Below are 24,197 nucleotides of genomic sequence, written 5' to 3' on the forward strand. Positions count from 1 at the left end.
GACTGGGGACCCCCAAGGGAAACTCTTTCCCATATTGGAACCCAAAGTGAGGGACGCTTTTGTGGTAGGAAACATTGTAGATTCCACTTGTGAAGAAATGGCAACACCTTTGTTGGCTTCAGAGCGTGCCACTCAGGGCTTTGCAATTGTGCCAGTAAGTTAAGAAATTTATGATGCTGTTTTGAGTGGTGTCTGCAAGGCATGAGGGTTCTGTTTTGATCATTACAATGAGGTCAGGGGTAACAGCATCTTCATGGTGAAACTGGCATTCAGGTAGTCTATTCTAGTGGCTGTTAGGGGAAGATCTGTGTAACTGAGCATAGTCTGCTTTAAAGGGGTGTCAATATCAATGGCTATTAATGGTGACAGTGGCAATAGCTATAGTCACCACAGCAACATTATATTATGATAGCTATATTTCTTTACATCAAGTCTGCTCTAAGCTCTTTAAGTGTGACATTTCCTTTAACCCCTTGTAGTTAGATAAGAGTCCTACTGTACACATTTCACAGATGATGAAACTAAGTCACAGAGTGGTTCAATATGTTGCTCAATGTTACGTATCTAGTAATTTTGGAGCCATTAGGTCATTGGTGATCTAAATCCACAACACACACTGTGACACCCGTGCCATGGTGCTGCCCTCTAGTTATTGTCACACAACAGGGATACCTCTTTTTAATAAAAACTTGATTTTGCATTTGGGAATGCTAGCATCTGATACAAAGCCATAGGGTAGTTTGGGCTGTCTGTGAAATCAAGGGAAGAAAGGGAGTTTAGTGTAGAGATTTGGCATCCGCTCAGAACTTTGGTTAAACTGAGCTGTATGGAGGTGATGGGGATGGTACTGCAGTTCACAGATGTCTCAGTTCCACCTTCCACTCAGAAGGGAGCTGCAGGTAGTGGATCAGAGCAGGGCTGACAGACTCTGTGCATACCTGCATAGTAATCATAGTATATGTGGACATACAGGTATAGAAAGAACGTGGAGGAATATAATGTATCATGGATCGGACTTGAATAGGAATATTTACAAGTAAACTATTTGGTCTGAACCATATGAATTTTCTATCTTCTCTGTGCCTACTGAAGCTTTTTTTCCATTCAAAAAACTGGAAATACAAAACTTTTAACTTTTGTTCTCTATATTGGACTATGTTAGAAGCCCCTTTGCAGTTGGCAGCTGCATACATTCCAATCATATTTACATTCCTTCCTCTTAAAAAGCTAGTAGAAAGTTTAAGCCACACGAGATGGACTGTCTTCGGCCTTTTTTTTTTTTCTGTTTTTTTTGAGACAGGGTTTCTCTGTGTAGCTTTGTGCCTTTCCTGGAACTCACTTGGTAGCCCAGGCTGGCCTCGAACTCACAGAGATCCACCTGGCTCTGCCTCCCGAGTGCTGGGATTAAAGGCGTGCGCCACCACTGCCTGGCTTGTCTTTGGCTTTTTGACTATTACCAGTAAATATCTCTACCACAAACAAGGTGGTTCCCTTTGCATTTATATAATTTTTACATCCAGAATTACTTGCTGCTTCCAGAACTCAGGTTCTTGCAAAGAAATAGGAAGAAAGAGCTGGGCACTGTGGCTCCTGTCTGAAAGTCTCTAAACTAGTGAGTTGGAGGCAAGAGGAATGAGACATGGGGCAGGATTGTGTGGCACCATTTTGCAACATTCAAGTGCCTTTACTTGCATTAGGATTACATGGTTAGAATGCTAGTTGTCTGGGTCTAGGTATTCATGTAGCCTCACTGAATTCAGGAAAGCTTTGTATGGCCAGGCTGAGGTTAGCCCAGATGTTGACTGTCAGTCACTTTGGTCCACAGGAAGAGAGAGAAGACATGTTACCACAGCTGTTATAACAGTTATGTAACATCTTCAGAAGATAGTCATCTGAGATTCTCTCCGTTCTAGCTTGAGAAGTCTTTGGTCATATCCAGCCCTTGTGCCCCAGAGCAGCTTTTTTCCTATAACGAGGGATCTACAAAGGCTTGTTGAATTGACTTTTGTCGAATTTCAGCCAGGGCAGGAGCTTTCAGAAGCCTTTCCTGCATCAAGCAGTGACTGGCGGTCTGGGGTGGGATTGTAAATTCATGCTGAGTTGTGATCATTTTACTTTAGGTCCCATGTCTGGCAGGGACAGTTTAACAGACTTTCCTTCAGAGGTTGTTGTGCTTCTTTGCCTCTTAGCATTAGGGGTGGCAACGGAGATGGTCTAGTTAACCCCCAAGTGCTCAGTGTTTGTTCACTTCATACTAGAGGCATGTTGTGGTCACGTTTCCATCATCTGAGGTCTTTAAGGATCTGCCTTCACCTGGTGACTGATGTTTATCGGTTCCTAGTTTCCTTCCTGTTTCAGACTTGCTGTTGGAAATCTTTCTCTGTGCCTCTCTTTTGGTGTTCTTGGAGCTGCTAGAATATAAATCTTTACATTTACTACCAACTTGTTAGAAAATGTAAATAAGTTTTAAATAGAGATTCTAGTCTCAGCCCAATATTCTTAAAAGAACAGGAATTTCTAAGGACACACACATACAGACACACAGACACACATACAGAACATACATACATACACAGACAGACACACACAGAGATACACATATGCAGACACACACATACAGACAGACATACACAGACACACATAGACACACACATACAAATGCATACAGATATAGACACACACAGAGACACACACACACAAATAGACACACAGACACACACAGACACACATATACACACACAGACACACACAGGCACACATACAGACACACACATATATACACACAGCAGACACACACAGAGACACACAGAGACATGCACACATATATACACACACAGAGACACACACATGCACACACACACAGACACACACACATACAATCTGAAGTCCGCAGGATAGTTTTAAAGCGTAGCATAGCACAGTCAGTTTGTTTAGTGTGTAGATGCTGTGCAAATGTCAAAATTCTTAATCGTGTAGAAAGTTGATTCAATAGACTAACTTTCTGTGCAAGGAAGACCTCAGGAAACTCAATCTCCTCGCCCACCCCACAGGGTCTTCTCTCTCCTTGACAGTGGAAGCCAGGGCTCACACAGAGGGTCTCCAGAGGGAAGGGAGAGGTGAAAAGTTGGCTGCAATGTCTGACTCTTCTGACAGGGCATTCTTAATATTCTTTTTGATTGAATCTGTACATAGACCTTTGGGAAAGAATTTCAGATGGATGTGGAAGTTGTTGGTCATTCCCAAGTTAAACAGTTTGGTTGGGGAAATAAGTAATTTTTTTCTCTGAATAAACTTCACAAAACATCATAAAATCACAATGCATTGTACATTGATTCATGAGCCCTTCTTAAGTTTCCACAAATGAACACATTTCCTTACATTGAGACATGAATGGCAATTTAAAACTGGTTTCATGGATAACTCATTTTCGCCATTTTTTTTCTCAACTTCACCTACTTGCTAAATCTAAAGGCAGAGAAAGAAAGTTTTACTGTTTCAATGCTGACATTCTTCCCTCCCTGAATGTAGGATACTGTGATTGCTATCACCTGAGAATCACATATGCGCAGGAGGGAAAAATATCACAGAAGTAGCTTCCAAAGTTGATTCACTAGTGCTGTTGCAGTCTACCCAGCTTTGGAACAACAGCAACGTGTAGTCAATAAAGTGTTTTATTTCCCCCACCAAGGAGGTGGTTGTTCAGAATTAAAGGATACTTTAAATATCATGCATTTATGATATTCAGCTATTTTTTTTAATTGACTAAGGGACAGTGTTGTTCTTCTTGAGAAGGTGCTGGCAGCTAGCCAGCTTATGCTGAAATTTGGGAAAATATATCAACATATCCATTTTGTGATTCTAAAGGGACTTCAGGGGGATAGACTCCTATAGGACTAAAACAAATTGTTGGTGACTGAACTTATCAATAATACAACATGGAAAGATGGTAATCTGAGGAGTAATTTAGTTTTGTGGGAAACTCTAAAGTCTGATGCAAAAATATATGTTCTCTATAATAGACGTAGGCAGATGGTGAGAGATGGAATGCTGTTATCCCATTGCGCAGTTTAAGGTTACAAAGCCCAATAGACACACACTAAAAAAGGTAAATTAAATCCCCTTTAACAAAAACAATACAGCAACTCCTAAGTTCTTTATTGCTAAGAAGTATTACATAACTATTCTGAAATTATCTTTATTATCAATTGTTTTTCCCTGGACATTGGGTAACAGAAGACAGAGGAAATCGAGGTAAATTAGGCACATAGAAAAGAAAAAGCATGTAGTCATTTTTTTTTTTACATTGTAACATATTTCTGCGCTAAGAGTAGATAAAACAAATCAATGTCAACTTGACATAACAAGCATGGCGACACTAACCAGTTCCTCACATCACTGTGACACTGTGGCTGTCACACATTTAAGCTGAGAATTTAGTAATGCTGGCTGCACATGGAGTAAGTATAAAACAGGGTCATTTTTATGAAATGAAGCATGTAGACACTGTTGTCTAGTTTGGCTAACAAATAAGCATACTATAGAAAAGCACTTAAGTGCTATAGATGTTATAACGCATATGGTAACCTACTGATAAATAGCATAATCTAATTTTAAAAACCTAAACGTTTGGCTAAGAAGCAATTTCTTTGACTTTTAAACCAACAACTTTTCTGCTTGATAACTTTTACTAAAAGTTTTATAATTTTAAATGGAGACTAAAAGTAAAACTATTTTTAGAGACTACTTTTATTCCCTTTAAACTTTTTTAACTTTCTAAATTATCTTTTCTCTAGTTTTTAGTGAGTTTTGTTGAATAATACAGTAAGTAACAGCAATAGCATATGAGATCTCATTGTATGCTGTACAGTTTTACAATAGATGATGCTTGCTTAGTTTTTAGAGTTTTCAAGGTAACTATTTAATAAAACACTGTTTGTATTCATAAAATAAAACTTGCCTCCCCAACATGCCAAATTAAAACACACATACACACGCACACGTGCACATGCACACACACACCCATTATCATTAGTTCACTGACACGCTATGGGCCATTTACTACATATTATTTTATAGCTTTTCCAATGTAGTTTAGTTAACACTTTAGAAATATGTATTATTTCTAAGTTCATATGCCTGTTTAAACTTCATTATCTCAAATGATACTGACAGAATGTCATGAAACAGTATCATAATATACATATAGACATTATTTTGATGCAATAAACATGTGATTTTTAAGACTTTCTTAATAAACGCACATGTTTATTCTTTGCTAAAACATGTTTCTGCAAGTGCCATACCTATATTTTGCAAGTTTCTATTTACATGATGAGATAGTATTGCTGACTATGTTGCTTTGAAAGCTCCTTATAATTAGGAATGAGAGCCCTCACAGATAAAGTCAAGGCAGCGTTCCTCCTAGGAAACCTCTCCTTCACCAAATTGACAAACTGTAAAACATGGGTTTGGCACTGAAACATGCATTTTTATATTTTTGCTCCTTATAAACCAGATAACACATGAGATGCAATGCAACTTCCACAAAGTCCACCTGTGTTGTTGATATCTCTGAGCACACGGCTGTGCGACCAGCACCAGATCTGTCGACTGTGCTGCGGTGGCGATTGCATCTTATGTGGGATGTATCTGGTGTTTTATTATTTGTTTTAGAGTGTCATTTCAATGTAATGTGCTGTTCTTTGTGTCTTTGTTGTCTCTTTTTTTTCTTTGTCCCCCCAACAGCATTTTGTCCCGCACAGGGAAGAAGGAAAACCAAGATGCCTCCAATTTGACAGTGCCCATGACCATGTGTCTTTTTCCTGTGCCATTCCCACTCACCCCATCTCTAAGACCGCAGGTCAGTTCCATCAACCCTACTGTTACTCGCTCCCTCCTTTACAGCGTCCTGCGAGATGCTCCTTCAGAACGCGGCCCGCAAAGTCGTGATGCTCAGTTGTCAGACTACCCTTCTTTGGACTACCAAGGCCTCTACGTGACTTTGGTGACTCTCCTGGATCTAGTTCCTTTACTACAGCATGGCCAACACGGTGAGCATTTTTATTGAAGTCTTTGGAAATGTCCATGTGTGCTTATGAATATTTACGATGCTGAGCAGCAGGCTTAAAGAATGTTGTTACTGTTGTAAATCTCTTGAAGGGTTTTGTGTGTTTGAAGCCTTCTGACAATGAAACTTAATAATGGTGGTTCCCACCCAGTTGTTTCACACTGTCTTGGTGCCCAGGGTTGTTATTCAAGGGTTTGGAAGAAGGAGATGATGGACTGGAGACAGGGGGATAGAGCAAGCAGCTCCCTTCCCTGATCAGTGTATTATGGGGACTCTTGTTAAAGCCACGTTTGAGAAGTTGAGTTTAAAACCTTGCTTGCCCCAGAAAACATAAGAGGCTGCTTTTGAAGAGCAGGCTCTAATCCTTGACTGTTCTGGGAGTTTTGGGGGCAAATCCAAGTTTCTCTCCAGGACTCATTTTTCCTGGTAAAATAAATGCCTAAGAACTCTTCCAGCATTTACTGCAAAATGCTGGGGCAAGAATGACAGCCCATGGTGTGATGGCGATGTCTAGAGTGGAAGCTGGTGAGCATGCTTTCTCTCATGGCCCAATCCGACTGTGTCTTCCCATTGGCTGCCCACTCTGTTCTTTCAAATAGAGTGCAGTGATGTTCGTTTAGCTATCCAATATGGACTTGGAGGAAATTTAAAATTGAAAACTGTGTGGGGCATAGAAGTTTGTTCCTTAAATGCACTTTAGAAACCTGAGCTGTCATTAAAACATTTGCCATTTGGTCCCTGGAAGTGTGATAACCGAAGTTTCATTGTATGGAAAAGCGAGCTTTGGAAACATGTGGGTGGTGGGGATTATTTTATATTTTAATATGGCTGTCTGTCCTAAAAGAATGTTTAATGGCTGATTTAGTATGAAGTGTTTGTAATTAAAATGTTAAAAAATAGTTTCCTTTCATAAAGTGATGAAATGCCTATTACTGCATTTGCTTTTCTTGTGTTGACGATGCTGTAGTGTAGTGAAGATAAAAGTGTAGAAGTCTGTAAAGTTGCTTATCTTGAACTCCTTTGCTGTCTTGAACTGACCAAGCCTCTCGTAGTGCAATCCTCTCCCAGCTCAGAACCTAGATGAGACAAACTGGAAAGGCAGACTGTGGGAGCTTGCAGGCCTCAAGTGACACTTGCGGAGACTCATTTGTGCCTGTGCTCTGTGGTACCCAGTCCTAAGTGGACTCACATGTTCCTGTGGAGGTCTCCTGGGCCAGAGTAGATGCCCTTTATTTTTAAGATTTCTTGATTGTGGTATTTAACTTGGTAAATGGAAATCCACATAACATGTGAATCTTGACAATTTTAGTATTGATGGTTTATGTTTTTGCTCTCATGCTATGCTTGCCTTGTGACCTTATCTTGATATTTATTTATTGTGTTCTTCTTCTGCATAATATGGCTTAGAAGCTAGAATAGAGCTCACCAGTGTTCCAGTGAATGGTTTAGAGAGACCAGGCAGCACATTTCTCTCAGGGCTCTCTGCACAGCCTGAGCTATCATAGGGGAACTTGGAACGTGCACTTTTTCAGCCAGAATTACTGAGGAGTGGTCCTGGCAGCCGATGTTTTGAGCGAGCTTCTTGTGAAGCCTCTTCTGTGAACTGAGATAGAGAATAATTGAGTGCTCCATGGCTAGAGGCTCTGTCCTCATTCCGGGTCCAGGTGGCCTATAGGAATGAGCAGGAGTAATTCAACTATGGCTGAACTGTGATTTGGCAGACACTACTCTCTCCAGATCTCAGTTTCCTTGGGTAGAAAATACCCCAGGTGGACTTACAGGCACTTTCAGTGCTGTTAATCTGTAATCAAGCTTTTTAGCCTAAGACTAAAAAAAAGCTCAGTGAACATAGCTGAGGTATTTTATGCACAGCCTCATGGATTTCCCACAAAACACCTGTGAATTTTCCACTTGTTGGTCTGAGCTCAAAGGCGATGGACCTTGGCCCCCCAGGTTGCATGTTGACTACATTGTCTGTTGACAGGCCATTTGATATGGTATTGTTAATGCTCATGACTATTAGAAATAATTTGAGGAATACACGTGATTCTGGAAGATGAATCAGGGCCAAAGCAGACCAGAGTCTGAGACTTCGATATCTTAATAAATACAGAAGTGATCCATCTTCATGCCAAGCCTTGGCTGATGGCCTATATTTTGAGAGGTTCAGAAATATCACAATGTACACTGAATGTAATGGATTTATTCTTCATACATTCTAAAGCTAAATAGTCGTGGTTTGTTTTGAAGGTCCTCTATTTTTACTTTTCATGCAGGTAACAATGATAGTAATATTAATGGCAATAAGTAATAGCTATTGTTTTTTGGAGTACATGCTATGCTATGCTGAGTTCTTTGTATTTATTTCATCTAAACTCCTATGAAGCCAGGTAGGTATTGTTATTATCTGCATTTTAAAGCCTTGAGAAATTATTTTGAGGAAGGCCATCTTTCCTGGCAGTTAACAACTAAATGCACAGAGTTGTGCAATGCCAGCTCATAGCTTCCTTTTTTTCAAAGCACACCAAGTCTGGAGGTTGCAGACTACCTTGTGCTGCTTGAGACTTCAGGTGTAGTACCAATGTGGCTTGGTTGGTATAGCAGAAATGGCCAGGTTTTAATTTCTAATATTGCCCTAGACTTCTCTTAAAATCCTAGTGGGCACATCACTGTATTTCAGTTATCTTTATGAAATGCCATGGAGCTTAAAAAAAAAAAAAGAAAAGAAAAAAGGAGGGATGTCAGAATTCACTTTTCCCTTGAAAAGCGCTTAGATTAATGGGATCAAGGGTCATCTGAATAGTGAAGCTTATAGATGACTGATACACTGATGAGAAACTCATGGAACAGATTTATTTCTTAATATATTCACCAACTAACTGCTGTGTGTATCCCACATTCTACTAAGCAGTGTTTTTCTGAATTCTTAGTAGGAAGGGAGCAATAGCTACTTTTATAATTTAAACTAGCTTATTAAAACTGAAAATATAAGACTAGCATGTTTTTTTAATGGCACCATCTTCAGAGGCTGACTACTTAATTTTGTTTTGTAGATCTTGGACAGTCAATATTTTATACAACCACATGTTTGCTACCCTTTCTCAATGATGATGTTCTGAGCACTTTGCCCTACACGATGATCTCCACGCTAGCTACCTTTCCTCCATTTCTTCACAAGGATATTATTGAATACCTTAGCACATCTTTTCTACCAATGGCCATATGTAAGTTCAATCTCACCTAATCCTAAAATAATCTTTATATATTATACAAATGGAAACTGTGTTTACTGTTGTAGGTGCCTAACTTTCAGGACTGTAATGGAATCACTTGATATGTACACCTGCTGTGATTAAATTGTGTTGTTTCAGCATTTACATTACATGGGAAGTCAATGATGTGAAAGACGATTATACCTTAGAGTCATCGTGTTATTCACTCAGTTTGCCTCCATGGAATAGGAAGAGTATGATGGAAACAGAATGTTTGATAGTATGATAGAAATAGAAATAGAATATCAAAGCATTCTGTTTCCTGCTTTATGAATTACAGTGTCTTTTTCCACATTAGAAAAGAAGGTGGACAGATTGTCACCTGGTCAGATTGTCACCTGGTGTGGAGACTGCTCTCTTCTGCATGTGAAGGCATTTGGGGGGGGGGGGCATGGAGAGGGTAGCTGAGAGTGGGGAAAGGTAGACTCTATCTCGGGTGGCTGTGGAGTTTTGTGTAGCTCAGTTCACTTGGTTGAAATCTAATTCGATGCTGATGACCAGATCAGCTTTCCTGCTCAATATATATATATATATATATATATATATATATATATATATATATATATCTTTTTCGAGACAGGGTTTCTCTGTGTAGCTTTGCGCCTTTCCTGGAACTCACTTTGTAGACCAGGCTGGCCTCGAACTCACAGAGATCCGCCTGGCTCTGCCTCCCGAGTGCTGGGATTAAAGGCGTGCGCCACCACCGCCCGGCCTGCTCAATATTTTAATGACAAAATGAGTCAAAATTTATGAGATGCTTTGAAAAAAAGCCAACGCCCATGACTCCTGTGCAAGATATAGTCGCAAGCCTGGGTCCAGTCTTGTTTGTTTATTTATTAACATTTTTGGAGACAGGGCTTCATTACTCTAGGTTGACCTGGAACGTGATTGGTTAGGTAGTCAAGAATGTCTTTGAATTCTTGATCTGCTGTCTCGGACTCCCAGGGGCTGGAATTATGGGTGTGTGCCACCATACCTGACTTCTTTTCCACTTTTATCCACATAATTCTGCAGCCTTCTCAGACATGAAAGCAAAAAGAAGACAATGCTGAATTGTAGCTTCTGTGATCACAGTCTCTAAAGTGTTCTTTAGAAGTGTTTCAGGGAATAATCTGAAAAAATTACGGCTTTAGAATTCAACCAGATCAAGAGGCAAATCTGAGCGCTGCCACTGGCTGGCTGTGTGAACTTAGGCAGGTGCCTTAAATCTTTGATTTTTATCTGTCAAATAGTAATCATAGCTTCCTCGCAAACAATCACAGCTCCTTTGTGAAAAGTAACCTTAGCTGCCTCACAAGTAGTCATTGTGGCTGTATCTTGAGGTGTCAAGGATTGGCATAATTAGCCTGGGACATTGGTAGAGTGCCACCACGGACCCTGCTGTGCAGTAGGTCTTACTCACTTCTCTCTCTCTCTCTCTCTCTCTCTCTCTCTCTCTCTCTCTCTCTCTCTCTCTCTCTCTCTCTCAAAATAGGGTTTTCCTATGTACCCTGGTTGGTCCATTATTATGTCACTTATGGCTACCCTCCTGCCTCAGCCTCTTGAATACTGGGATTATAGGTGTGCACTGTCCTATCTGCTTCCCTTCTCTTGATTTTTTTAAAAATAAAAGTAGCTCTATTGGTTATGTCTAACTCATAATATCAGTGCTAGCCACATTAAGTTATGTACTTAAGCCCTTATTAAGGTGTGTGTCAACAACTAGCAAACACGTATACCTTTTGGACTATAGTGGCTTTTCTTATAGTTGAGTTTAATTTAGGTATAGAACTGTAATTTTCATGTCTTTTTAGCAAAGAGTCTGACTCTTTGCTAATAATTAAAAATATTTAGTATTGCTAAATATTTAGCATTGCTAAAATAATATTTAGCAAATATTTAAGTATCAAATATTTGCTAAAATATCCTAATTATTTAGCAACAGGGAAAAATGAGCAGACTGATGATGTCATTCCAAGTTGTAGAATATTTCATTTCACTCTGTCTCACCTGTGCGATCTCAGGAACCAGTGCTCCCTTGTGGATATAGTCTTAGAATTTTGTGATCTTATTTTTAAATAAATAATGTTGACTGTTAAGCAAATGAACAGGCATCTTTAAAAAAAAAAAGACTAACGGCGAGACTGTGTCTTCCTGACAATAATCTAGCTTACTGTGTCCCTAGTCCTTAGGAATAAGTTAGTAATTTGTGGGGAGACATTAATGCAGTGAAGATTGCATTAATGCACTAATGCACTGAAGATTGATCAGGTACTGTCAGCTCGTGTGTTTGTTTGTTTGTTTTTTTTCAGAGCTGGTGACTAATTCTTCCTTAATTAGAAATAGAGATTCCCAGACATAAACCTTGTCATGTTAAAATCCTTGCTTTACACAAATATCTGAAGCAACTGAGTACTAAAAATGAGTGATACAAATCTAAAAAAATTTGTGTGAATTTCAGTGTTTATTAGCGGAATGACTCGATATTCACTTGAAGGTATGAGCAAGTTACTTCATGTTTCTGAGACAGTTTTTTTTTTTCAGCTTTAGAAGGGGGGGCATGTTCAGAAAACAAGTTGGGTATCCCTGGTTATTTCTGGCTTAATAATGCTAGGTTGAATAACATCAATGTTATTTTATATAATTGGCATATGCATTTGTCTACCCCATTTGTAGACCTGGCTCATATGTTTATTCGGTCACTCTGGTTTTAGTCTGTTAGTTTGGACTTGGCTTCACAGCACCCTCCTGGTAGTTCAATAGTAGCTGAACTTTGTCATCTTTGAAATGAGTTGTAGTGGGAGTCTGCATTCTGGCTGTTAGATTATTGAGTTGTTTCTTTTACATAGACCTAAAGACAGAAGGGATAGACTTTCAGATTTGTGCTAAAATGGACTGGGTGAGGATGTAGGTCTTTATTATTTTATCCACACTGTTTCTATTTTTGGTAGCTGTTACAGTATCTAGAGCTTCAAACTGAAACAGGACAGGGGCATTTAACTGGGTCCAGGATGTTTTTATTTCAGTACAAAGATGTTAGAATAAAAGATGTTGCATTTTCTAAATGCTTGATGGTCTTTGCCAGAAGGACCTACAGGGGCATTGAAGGTGCAAGTTTGTACTGCTAGCACTTGGGAGGCTGAAGCAGGAGGATCACTACAAGTCTAAGGCCAGTGAGACCCTGATGCAAACAACAAACAACACAAAACAAAATTGACAGGAAGATGTTAAAAAAAAATCTCTCTTTGGTGTGGTATTCTTATAGTCAATGTAAAGCATGGATTTTTTTTTTCAGTTTTTAAATGAGTGTCACTAATGATTATATAATTGCTGATTATATAAGTGCTGATCATATTGTCTGTATTACTTAGATGATGCAGTCTTGAGCTTTGAAGTGGATCCAATTCTTCAAACCAAGCATTGGATGTGTAGCATAATACCGCTTATGCCATCCTCGTTACCACACTAATCGTTTATGCTTTTACTTTTAAATAACTTACCAATTTATTATAAAAATTACCCTTGACATGTTTTTCATAGTAACTCCTTCCATGAATAAAATGTAGCTCTCTTTGTTCCATATATGTGGAATCTATGTTGTTTATGAAAGTATATTAAAAGTTACTAAGAACTGAAAAAACAAATCATTTGCACATCACCATGGAAACCTGTCTTTTCCTAATGAAGGATTTGTGATTTGTTGTCCAAATTGAAATATGGATCTTTGGAAGATGATAGTTTGATATAATTTAAATGAGCATCCATTAATGTAATTTAAATAAGTATCCATTAATGTAGGCTGTCTTATTTTGAAGAAAGAAACAATGCTGAAGAGTTGCAGCATCCTGGACTGTTCTGTCTAATCTAGTGTCTTCACTACCTTAGATTTTCTCAGTCACTGACTGTTAGGAAAAAGCAAAGCTCGTGCAAATCTTAGTGTTGACTTAAAAACAACCATATGACTTCACTGAATACCTGGTTCTAGGCTTTGGTTTTTATTGTTTTGTTTTGGCTACCACATGGAACACGTGGTAGAGTTCTATGGTCTTATGAAGACTAAACTTACACAGAAAAAAATAATACAAGACAAGCCCTTGATGATATTTGAATAACCATTATCATGCATAGTCCACTTATTTGCTAATGATTGTATTCACAAGGTTGGTGTTGCTGTAAAAGCTTTATTATTGAACTGTGAATAATGTTTGGTACCAGGATTCATTGGGGGCAGAACTATAGTCCTTTGGCTTTTCACAATTCTCTCTCCCTCACTCAACTTTTATTTTCTTAGATACAGGATTGTCATTAATTATAACTTGCTCTCTCTACATTCTGTCTTTGTTGTGAAGACTGCGAGATGAAGGCCATATGGGACTGGAATTTGAACATTCAATGATGTGCAAATACATAATGGAGCAAATGCACAGGCAAATCATAGACATATTAATTAAATCACATTGCAATGGATCCTGACACTTCTCTACTGAGATTGTTTATGTTGTTCTGAAGATTTTCCCTCTTAAACACACTGCTGAGGCAAAGGGCCATCCAGGAGAGGCGGACCTTCCCTGCCTTAATCTGTCACTTATGTGATAGTTCACATAAAACCACAGCAGGTTTTGCACTCGTAGTACTTGTGAAGTCGGACATCTTGCTTCATTAACCAAACCAGCAAGGATTTTAATGTGGCATAGACTTTAGAGTCATGTGATCCTGGTATTGTCTTTTAGTTTAGCTGATGCCTTCTGAAGTCATGACTCTATCTAACAGAAACCTTCCCTAATGGAGCACAGCCATCTCTGCCTGTACAAGCCCAAAGCCTGCAAAGGAGAGGCCACTTCTCTAGCCAGATAATGCTATCTGACCAACTGTAGGAAGTGGCTCTATCACATGTACTAGGAGTTTCTTCACCCTAGTTGACTTCCTTATCTTTATCATTTAGAAGGCTATAAGGCTAATAGAGTGTAGCTAGAAGTTTCTCTGGTCCCTCCTGGCCCGTGGTCCAGACGAATTTCTCTCACCCGCGGTCCCACAGCTGCTTATAAAATAATCACTCAGAGGTTTAATATTAATTACTAACTGGATGGCCTATGGCTCAAGCTTCTTGCTAGCTAGTTCTTATAACTTAACTCAACCCATTTCTACTGACCTATGTATCGCCATGCATCTATGTGTTCCACAGCTTTACCTGTGTCCCATTACGTGTTGCTCCATTGATGGCGGGCTGGTGTCCCCTTCCCTCTGCCTTTCTTTTCTCCCTCTCTCTCTTGGATTTTCCCACCTGGCTCCATCCTGCCCTGCCATAGGCCAATGCAGCTTTATTTATTAGCCAATGTGAGCAACACATATTCACAGCATACAGAAAGACATCCCACAGCAATGGGGTTTATTTCAACCTATCTTATCTTAGACTATACCTTATGGTGGTCATTCGGATCAGACCAATAGCTTCAGGTCTGGTCTCTCTACTTCCTTGGTTAGGCTTCCTGCTGCCTGTTCTTTACCCCAAACCCAGAGCTGCCTTCCAAACGTGGATTAGATTATGTTACATCCCTATTCCAAACCATCTAGCTTCTTGTCACTCTTAACAACCAAATTCAATGACCTTACTTGGCTCACATGATTCTCTGTGCTCTGGCTGTGGCCAGCCTCACTACTGTCATCACTGCTTCTTCATGGGACTACTCTGCATGTCTGCATCAGCCTTTCTGCGACATTACAAAGGCTTTTGTGCTTATACAGTTTCCCTTGTCTCAGAGCCTGTCTAAATGGTCTCATAATGTGTTTCCTTCAGGTCTCAGTTCAAGTACCACATCTTTTAAAAAAATGTGTGTGTGTGTGTATGTATGCAGGAGAAAGACAGAGACACACAGAGAAAGAGACAGACACAGAGAGAGACACACACAGATAAAGAGACAGAGAAGGCAGAGAGAGAGAAACAGAGAGAGATACAGAGGCCAACATTTGGGAGTCAGTTTTCTGTACTGTGTTGAGGCAAGATGTCCTTTGGTGTTTCTGCTGCAGCTCTGTGTACTCCAGGCTAGGTGGCCCAAGATTACTGGTGGGTTCTCTAGTCTCTGCCTCCTATCTCAGAGTTCCAGGGCTTCAGATGCCTGCTATGGCATCCAGCTTCTCATGCGGGTTCTGGGGATGGAGTTTGGCTGGTCAGGCCTATTGCAGCCAGCGCTTTTATCCCCTGAGCCAGTCTCCTGGACACTCTAAGGACCACACATTTTGAGCTGCCTTCCCTTCTAATATAATACAGAACCTTCCATCGTATCTTTGTTCCTTTGCCCAGATTCATGCTTTTCCAATGGCCAATGCCTGCCCTTTTCTGTAGAACAGCACTGTCCATGGAACTTTCTCTGATAATGGAAACAGAAATAAAATTCTATGCCGCCTCATGCTGTAGTCACTACCACCTAGGGTTACTAAGCACATATGATGTGTCTAGTGAGGCTGAGGAATGTAATTTTAAATTTTATTTAATCTTAACTAATAGACACGGCCACCCACAGCTAATGGCCACCACATTGCATAACCCAGCTCTGGCAACGATCTTCCTTACTGCTGTAAGCAAGGGCCCAGAATAATTCCTGGTGCAGTTCTATGAAAAAGTAGTGTGTGACCAAATGATTGGTGCATTAGCTATGAATGTACTTGTCTTGGACTGTCACTGTCCCAGTAATTAGGCTGGTGCCTTCCTGCAGCTAGTTCATCTCTCACTTATAAAATGGCTTCTGTCATCTGCTTACTCCGAAAGGTAAGAATCATGTTAAGAACTGCACATCTAGCACATTAGGAATTGTCATATGCAGGCACATGTTCACGGGAGGAAGGCATGATGGTAAGTTTTGTTCTGATGCTATTGGGGGAGTAAGGGGAAGGCCTGGAAACTTTTAATTATATTTCCTGAGCACAATAGTCTCTTCCCTTTAATTGTATGTGGTTTTGTTTTTTTGTGCTCTCACGGGATCGAGCTGCGTATCTGTTTACATCATGCCTTTTAAACAAGATTCAGTAAATGATGTGTGCTTGTGCATGCTTATTAAATTACAGCCATGGTGATTTTATTCGGTCTTGTAGAAGGCTTTGAAATTGCAAGATACCGTCTGTTTATATAAGTATTGGAGCCAATTTCCTGGGGCTTGTGTCCTAGGGGAACTCTTTGGCTTTATGGTTGGCCATACTTGAGGGACAACATAGATTTGCAGAGGTAACAGGGACATCCAAAGGTCGCTGAGCCATCTGGGCAGATCTCCAAACAGACTTCACTTAAATCATCCGAGACAGTTGGGCATCTCTCCCATTTTTAAAGGCCTCTGGGCATAATGGTTCTCAGCCTCTCTGACCATTTTCATTGTTGAAAAATGCTTATTATTAAAAAGTTTGAGTTAAATTTAAATAAAGGTGAAAATACTTGTCACCAAAAGAATATACATGTGGCGGGGCGGGGGTGGGGGAGAAGAGAGGAGAGAGAGAGAGAGAGAGAGAGAGAGAGAGAGAGAGAGAGAGAGAGAGAGTCCTGATGTTGAGTATGCTGGAGTAGGCATTCCTTTCTTTTCTTCTTCAACAAAGGGCACAGGAATATTGTATATGTGCTCACTCTTCCCAGCCCTGGGAACTGGACTAGGCGTCCCCTTGCTTACCTCTCATCTCTCTAATAGTATTTCTCAAAGGCATATCCAAGGCCGATTTGCACGAGAGCCAGCCATGTGCTTATTAATTTAACAGAGGGTTTCCAATTTTCCACACTGACTGAGCTAGGATCTCCAGGTGTGGACCCTAAGAAGCTGAATTTGAAAAGGCTGAAGATGGCAAGCAGTGGGTCTTGTTCTTCAGCATGTGGTTCAAATTCTTTCTTCCTCAGTTTATCCCATTTGATTAGTCCTCCTCACCCCCCCCCCCCCCAGGGCAGTGTGCTGCTCTCTGGATCAACCTTGTCTCCTGATCAGCATTTGTTTATAGTGTAGAGTCACACAGACTATGTCCCTGAACACCACCAGGCCTGTGAATTCCATACACAGCCATGGGTGATTAATAAACGCATACTCCGGCTAGTGGAATTCAGTTAGGGACCTGTTATGTTGGTTTGTGTCTCTCAACCTGTTGCAAAGACCACTGCCCCTTATAGCATCAGAAGTTCTTGACGTGGAAACAAAATAGAATCCTGTTAAACTTCCTGTCTTTGCTGCATGGCAACTCCTTTCTAGTGCTTCAGTGTTTGTTTACCGAGAGCCTTGTTTACTGAGAGCCTTGTTGCACTGGTTTGTTCTTTTTAGATGTAAATGAGACGTGCTCCCCATACACTGTATATATATATATACACAATATAAAATAAAGCAGCGTCTGAGGTTATCTGCTTTCGATTGTCTGCATCAGTGGTCTTTAGTATGTACAAAACAGTGTTGACTTGGTGAGTCTTTACCTTCTGTATGCTGTTTTTTTTTTTTTCCTGTTGGACAGCTTGGTATATAAGTGTGTTTATAAGAGGTTTCTCCTACTTCTTCCATTATCTTTACGGAAAAAGGAATTGATTTTGTATTTAAATCTTAATAAAAGTCTTCCTTTTGTGGGGGTCCTCTCCCTTATTGCTGGCATAAAAATACCCTTTGGCTGAAAACATGTTATACCAAATAACTTTCATCAGAGGTAGTTTTGAATACTTATGGAGTTACCTAGTATTTTCCATTAAATAGACACAATTTTTATATAGTTTGATGTCAGTCATCATGAACACGCCACTTAAAGATGCGTTTAAATCAGTGTGCAAGTGGATATCACGACTATACAGTCATTAGGTGAATGCTGAAGGCGCCTACTTGCATTGCAATTGGACATTTGTTGCCAAAGGAGAAACGTGATTCACAGTTATTCAGATTCAAAGGAGCGCTTTGTTCTAAACAATCAGATCAATGTGAGGGTAGATTGGAAACGGCAAGTGATTTCCTGTGGTAATAGAGACAGTGATGGGGTTCTATGGAAGGTTGGAATCCAGCTGTGTAGTCCCTGAAAACTGTTTAAAAACCAATGTGATAATTTTCATGATATGTGACTTAACATTTGTATGTACAACTAAACAAGAAGTTATATGTTATGTGAGTCTTATTTGCCTACCTCTCCAAGTGTTAATATGTCCTAGTTGGTTTTGAAATCTTCTACTTTCTTGTGAGGTTAACCGCTAACATGTTTATGTACCCTTCATATTTGGTCCCGCAGAAGGTTCTGCTTCCTTCCTTTCTTTTATAGATACGAACATCTTGGGAATAGAGATCAGCTCTGACAAAGCCATTATATTCTGGTTTTGTACCTCCTCCGTGTGGCTGTGCTCTAGATGTTTTTTACAGTGGCACACGATGGTAGCGTTTGTATGCAAGGAACAGTGCTGTGGTTTTATTTCTGTGAATTTCGATTGGCTTTGGGGATGGAGAAGTGCCTGAGTTTGTAGAGTGCTTCCCTCACAAGCACAAAGCCCTGGGTTTGATCACCAGCATTCCATAAACCGGGTGTAGAGGTGCATGCCTGTACCCCAGCTCTGAGAGGTGGAGGCAGGACGCTCAGGAATTAAAGGTCATCTTGACTATAAAAAGTTTAAGGCTAGCCGGGGGTACATGAGACACCATCTTAAAAAAGGAGGAAAGAAAAGTCAACAGTCCTCCCAGCTCAGTTGGAACTTTCTCGTGAAGCTCTTTCATGGTTCTATGTAAGGTAGCAAGTATGTGCTCATATCTAGAAATTAATTTGTATCTAATCAGAAAATTTTGTTTTCAGTGGGTTCCTCCAGGAGAGAAAGCGTCCCAGCCCATGTGAACCTCTCTGCATCCGCCATGCTAATGATTGCAATGCAGTACACATCTAATCCAGGTAAGCAGGAACCTGGCAGCTTGAGCAGCTCCCAAACTGCGACATCTAGCAGACAAGATAGAATCTTTTATGTGGGAGCTTCTTCTGGCAGAAGAGACAATTGATGTGTTAAAGGCGGACTTCGGAGTTAAAATAAACTTATCTATAGTTAGTAGTAGTGATCTGGTTTGCTAGGGAATGTTTTAGAATGTTTGATGATGAAGTTTTAGATGCCTGGAAATCGATGACTGTATAGAAGAAGTTTAATTAAAAATATAGAGCTAGGTGGTGGTGGCACATGCCTTTAATCTCAGCCCTTGGGAAGCAGAGGCAGGTAGATCTCTGTGAGTTCGAGGCCAGCCTTGTCTACACAGTGAGATTCAGGATAGCCTGGGCTACACAACACAGTGAAACTCTGTCTCAAAAAATCATATATATATATGGAGAGAGAGAGAGAGAGACTAAGGATGGTGTTGTGGCTCATGCCTATATTCTTAGCACTTGGGAAGATAAGGCAAGAAAATTGTCATTATTTCTAGGTTAACCTGGGCTATAGAGTGAGATCTTGTCTTACGCACACACACACACACACACACACACACACACACACACACACTGTATATTACTTGTTTTGACTAATGCATACATGCATATATGATATATATTTGCTGCACTATATTAACTGCTAATGGCAACTATATCAACGATTTGGGTAAATTTGCTTTGCTAATGCCATAGAAATCTCTGAACATAAATCTCTTACCAATTTCAGGTTTTTCATAGGACAAATTGATGAAAAGGGATACATGATTTAATGGGTTAGAAACATTTTAGTATTCTTCTAATTGTGTGAGAGAAAACAGTTGTTTCATGGTGACGTATCACTTAGCATTATCATGAAAGTTGTATTCGACTTGAGTAGCTGAAGAACACTAGTTCACCTTTGTTTTTGTGTCTGAGAGCCCTTGTGATGTTGGATGGGTTTGCCCATGCTGTACTCTGGTTGTGTTGGTCAGGGTAACTGCCAATTGATTTGGAGGAACTGACCTAAAAGGCAGCTCACTGTTGAAGTGGTGTGTTAAGATATGAACTCTGCCATTTATTTTCACATTGTGTTTGTTTGAGAAGTAAGAAAATTTTATGACATTGTTTTTAGTCTGTTTAAGTAGCATAATAATTGAGTTTTTATTTGAAAACTTTTATTTAAAAATAAACATAATATTTTAATTCTTTGAGAATTTCGTACAATGTATTTTGTTCATATTCACTAATACGTCGTAGTCGTAGACTCGTCCTGTGTGTGTAGTTTTGTTGTTTGAGATGGAGTCTTACTATATTGCCCAGGCTGACCTCCTGGGTAAGTCAGTTCTCCATCTTCAGCCTCCCAAGTCCCTGGAATCCAGGAAGGTGCTATCTTTTCTTCTGTTTTAGTCCCCTTGGGCTACCATAAGAAGGCTTAAGACAACAAAAACTTGTTTCTTAGAGTTCTGGAGGCCAGGAAGTCTAAGATCAGGGTCCTAGCAGATTCACTGTCCGGTGAAGACTTACTCCCTGGTGTTTGAATGGCCATACTTGTGCTGTCTCCTCTGTCAAAGGAAGGAGAAATGGGTTCTTTGGAGCTTCTGTGACAAAGACACTGATCATATTTGTGAGGATGCTGTCCTCAGGACCTCAGTGCCTCCTAAAGACCTCCATCTCCTAAAATTATCATATCAAGGCTAGGATCTAACATGTATTTTTGGGAACACAGATATTTGATTTATCAGCATCCTACCTTATCTCCCTAATTTTACATCCGTTTCACACCTGTAATATACTAATTCCATCTTGACAACCAATTCCACTATCAACTCAAAACTCTGAGGTCCAACAGCTCATGTACCTACAATCCAAATCCATAACTGTCAGACTGGAGGCTTGATTTATCCCAGAATGATCTGCTCTTTGGCTGTGCTGTGAATGTATGAAAACAAATATGTTACATGCTTCCAAAATATAGCTATGAGGGCTGGGGCTGCAGATCAGTGGTAGTACACTTGCTTAGTTAGCATAGGGGCATTTGAGGGTTAAATCCTTAAACAAAAGCAAACAGACAAATAAACAGTAAAATGCAGTGGTAGGCCAGCCAGAGAATAGGCATTCCCATCCCAAAGGAGGAAGGGTGAGTTTGAAACTCACCATCAAACCTCAACCTTGTACATACTCTTCTTCGACTTGATCTTTCTAGACCCATAGTGGTGACAGTCTTGTCTCCTCTGTTGCTTTGGCCCCAAGCTTCTAGTAGTCCTGCCACCAAAGCTTTAGGCAACCTGGCTTCCGTTGGTCTGCTGGGAATTACCTTAGTGGGGCTTCCTATGGTGACTGTCTCTGTGTCTACCTTAATTCCACCTGCAGTGGGGTCTGGTGCCCATGGCTTTTCAGGGTATCCTTTGAATGCTAAGTGGAACTATCAATGCACCTACTGCTTTGTTGTGTGTGGTGTATGCCACTTTGGGACCCAAAGAGCTTCATTTTGGCAGCTAAAGAATAAGGCATTAGAGTGAAGGAGCTAGGTATAGCCTGCGGTGAGATACTCCACTTGCTGGTGGCCCCTTGAAGCCATATTGTACTTGGCTCCTTGTTCTCTAGGCCTCTGATGGGAGGAGCAGTTGTGATGAGTTCTAAGTTGTCTTTGGGATTCTTGGACCACAATGTGTGGCTTCTCCTGTGAGGGTTGACTAATGTGTTTCCTAGCTCCCTGGTCATACACCCAGTGGTCTCTCCTCCCAGGTTTTCTCATCCTTTCAATGCAGATAGTCTGGGGAGTTTCCAAACTTCCAATTGGTTTCTTCGTTGGTGAACAATTCTGATGGAAGTCATTTCTTTCTTCTGCAATTTTACTGTAAATACTCAGAAAACAATAACAGAAACAGAAAAAAAAAAAAACCCTAACCTCGTTTAGCACTTGCCCAGGGATTTCCTCAGCCAGTTTCATCCCTCACAAACTCTGCCTTCCATAGTACACCAAGACGTGAACACAATGTGACCAAGTTCTGCCACTTTATGACAAGGGTGGCCTTTCCTCCAGCTTGCAATCCCATGTTCCCCATTTCTGTCTGACACCTCATCAGAATCACCTCTACCGTTCAGTATTTTTTTTTAAAGCCAACATTCAGTTCAGCACACTTCAAGAAGAGCGAGCCTTTCCCTGCTCTTCTCTTCCTAAGCCTGCACACAGTTGTCTTTAAAGGTCTGTTCATAGTAATAGTGGCTTTTCTAGAATGTACCTCACAAATCCCCACAATTACCTAATGCCAAAGCGACTTCCCCATTTTTAGGCCTTTGTTCCAGGAGCACCCATGTCTCAGTACCAGCTCTCTGTTTCAGTCTGTTTGGGGTTTGAAGTATCCAACAGAAGCGACTCAAGGCAGGAAGGGTGTGCTTTGACTTGTAGTGTAAGGGGTGCTGACCCCTTGCCATGGAAGGCTTGGTGGCAGGAGTGTGAGCAGCTGCCATGCTATATCCACAGTCAGGAAACAGAGAGAGAGGTAAGTGCTGGAGTTCCTATTGCTTTCTCCTTTTCACTCAGTATAAGAGCCCATCCCACAAAACGGTGCCTCCCACATTCTTCCCTTCTCAGTAGAATGTCTCTGGCAACATCCTCAGAGATGTGTAGTAGTCTGTCTGCTAGGTAATTTTAAATCACACTCACATGTTAGTCAAGATTAGCTGTGACAGGGATACCTTAACAAATAATGCAACGTGAGTGGCTTATATGCATTAAATGTTCATTTCTCGTGGTTACAGAGTCTAGGAAGTTCAAGTTCAAGGTTGTCCATAGGTTTGCTAGGTAGAGGCCCATTTCCTGGCTCATAGATGAACTCATTTGTTCTGTCCTTTTGCATAGCAGAAAGGCAAGAAGATTTTTTGAGGGAGACCTTTAAAAAGTAAGAGCACTGGGGTGAGGGGGATGGAGAGATAACTCAGAAGTTAAGAGTGTATACTGTTCTTCCAGAGGACCCAAGTTCAATTCCCAGCACCCATGTTGGGCACCTCGACTCCAGGGTATCTAGCACCCTCTTTGGCCTCTATAAGTACTGCATTCACATGTACAACCTTCCATCCACATAATTTAATAATGATAATACTATCACTACTAATAAAATATTTAGAAACAAGGGCACTGACCAACTCATGGGGCCTCTGCCTTTGTGACCTAAACACATCCTAAAACCCCACCTCCCAATGATGTCACTCTGGGGATTAGAATTTAACATGTAGATTTTGACGGGTACATTCTGTCTACAACATCCTCAAATATAATATTTCTGTAATAATTATGTGAATTTAATTAAAATATTTATTTTAGGGCAAGCTATAATCTCATATCTCACTCTGTTTACCTTAAAAGACCATCAAAATACAACTCACGTTTATGATATATGTTCTGAGAGGATTCTTCATTTAGCACTAGTGAAGGAAACTCTAGTCAGGCAGCAATAGGGTGGAGTGGATGGATATTTTGAGGTTAGTTGTATGTGGATCTGTTCCTGGACCTGGGTCTGGGGCCTCATCCATTGGAAGGACCAACATGTGAATGGTAGGGGGAAGTAAGTCTTTACTCAATGGCCAATAATGAGGAAGAAGGGAGACTGTGCTCACAAACAGCTTTTTATCCTCAGGAGAGTGGGGTTCCAGATACAAGACAGGAGTAATGATGGATGGAAATGGGGTCATAGAAGGAGGGAATATTCTTGTCTTTCTGGGACGAGGCTGACCTTCCAGAACCTTCATTAGCACTGCTTTTTACATTTTTCATGGTCTGGTGGTTCCAGTCACGGGGGCTTGGAGATGTCTTTAGCTTTGGTGGGAGGAAAGAGAGGCTAGGCAAGTCCAGGCCAAGTTAAATAACCCTGTATTATATTTTTGGACACAAGTTTCTCCAGTGGTCAACATATCCATGTATAGGATCTGACCTAAAGATTAAGGCAGAAGAGAGGATAGACATCATGAAGATGGACACCATGCCTCTTTATCTCTACCAGTTACTCAAGTAG

At 40.5% G+C, this 24,197-nt stretch overlaps 1 protein-coding gene across 1 annotated transcript in view; it reads left to right on the forward strand.

The window, feature by feature from the left end:
- Unc79 (unc-79 homolog, NALCN channel complex subunit) overlaps window positions 1-24,197 on the forward strand; it is a 245,998-nt gene that overhangs the window by 42,617 nt on the left and 179,184 nt on the right. Inside the window, 3 exon segments of the mRNA XM_052738842.1 lie at window positions 5,746-6,050; window positions 9,121-9,291; window positions 19,090-19,182. Of these exon segments, the coding sequence (XP_052594802.1) occupies window positions 5,746-6,050; window positions 9,121-9,291; window positions 19,090-19,182 (569 nt within the window).

Source organism: Peromyscus californicus, unplaced genomic scaffold, assembly GCF_007827085.1.
Source record: "Peromyscus californicus insignis strain IS unplaced genomic scaffold, ASM782708v3 Scaffold_15__1_contigs__length_86483966, whole genome shotgun sequence".
Classification (NCBI taxonomy): domain Eukaryota; kingdom Metazoa; phylum Chordata; class Mammalia; order Rodentia; family Cricetidae; genus Peromyscus; species Peromyscus californicus.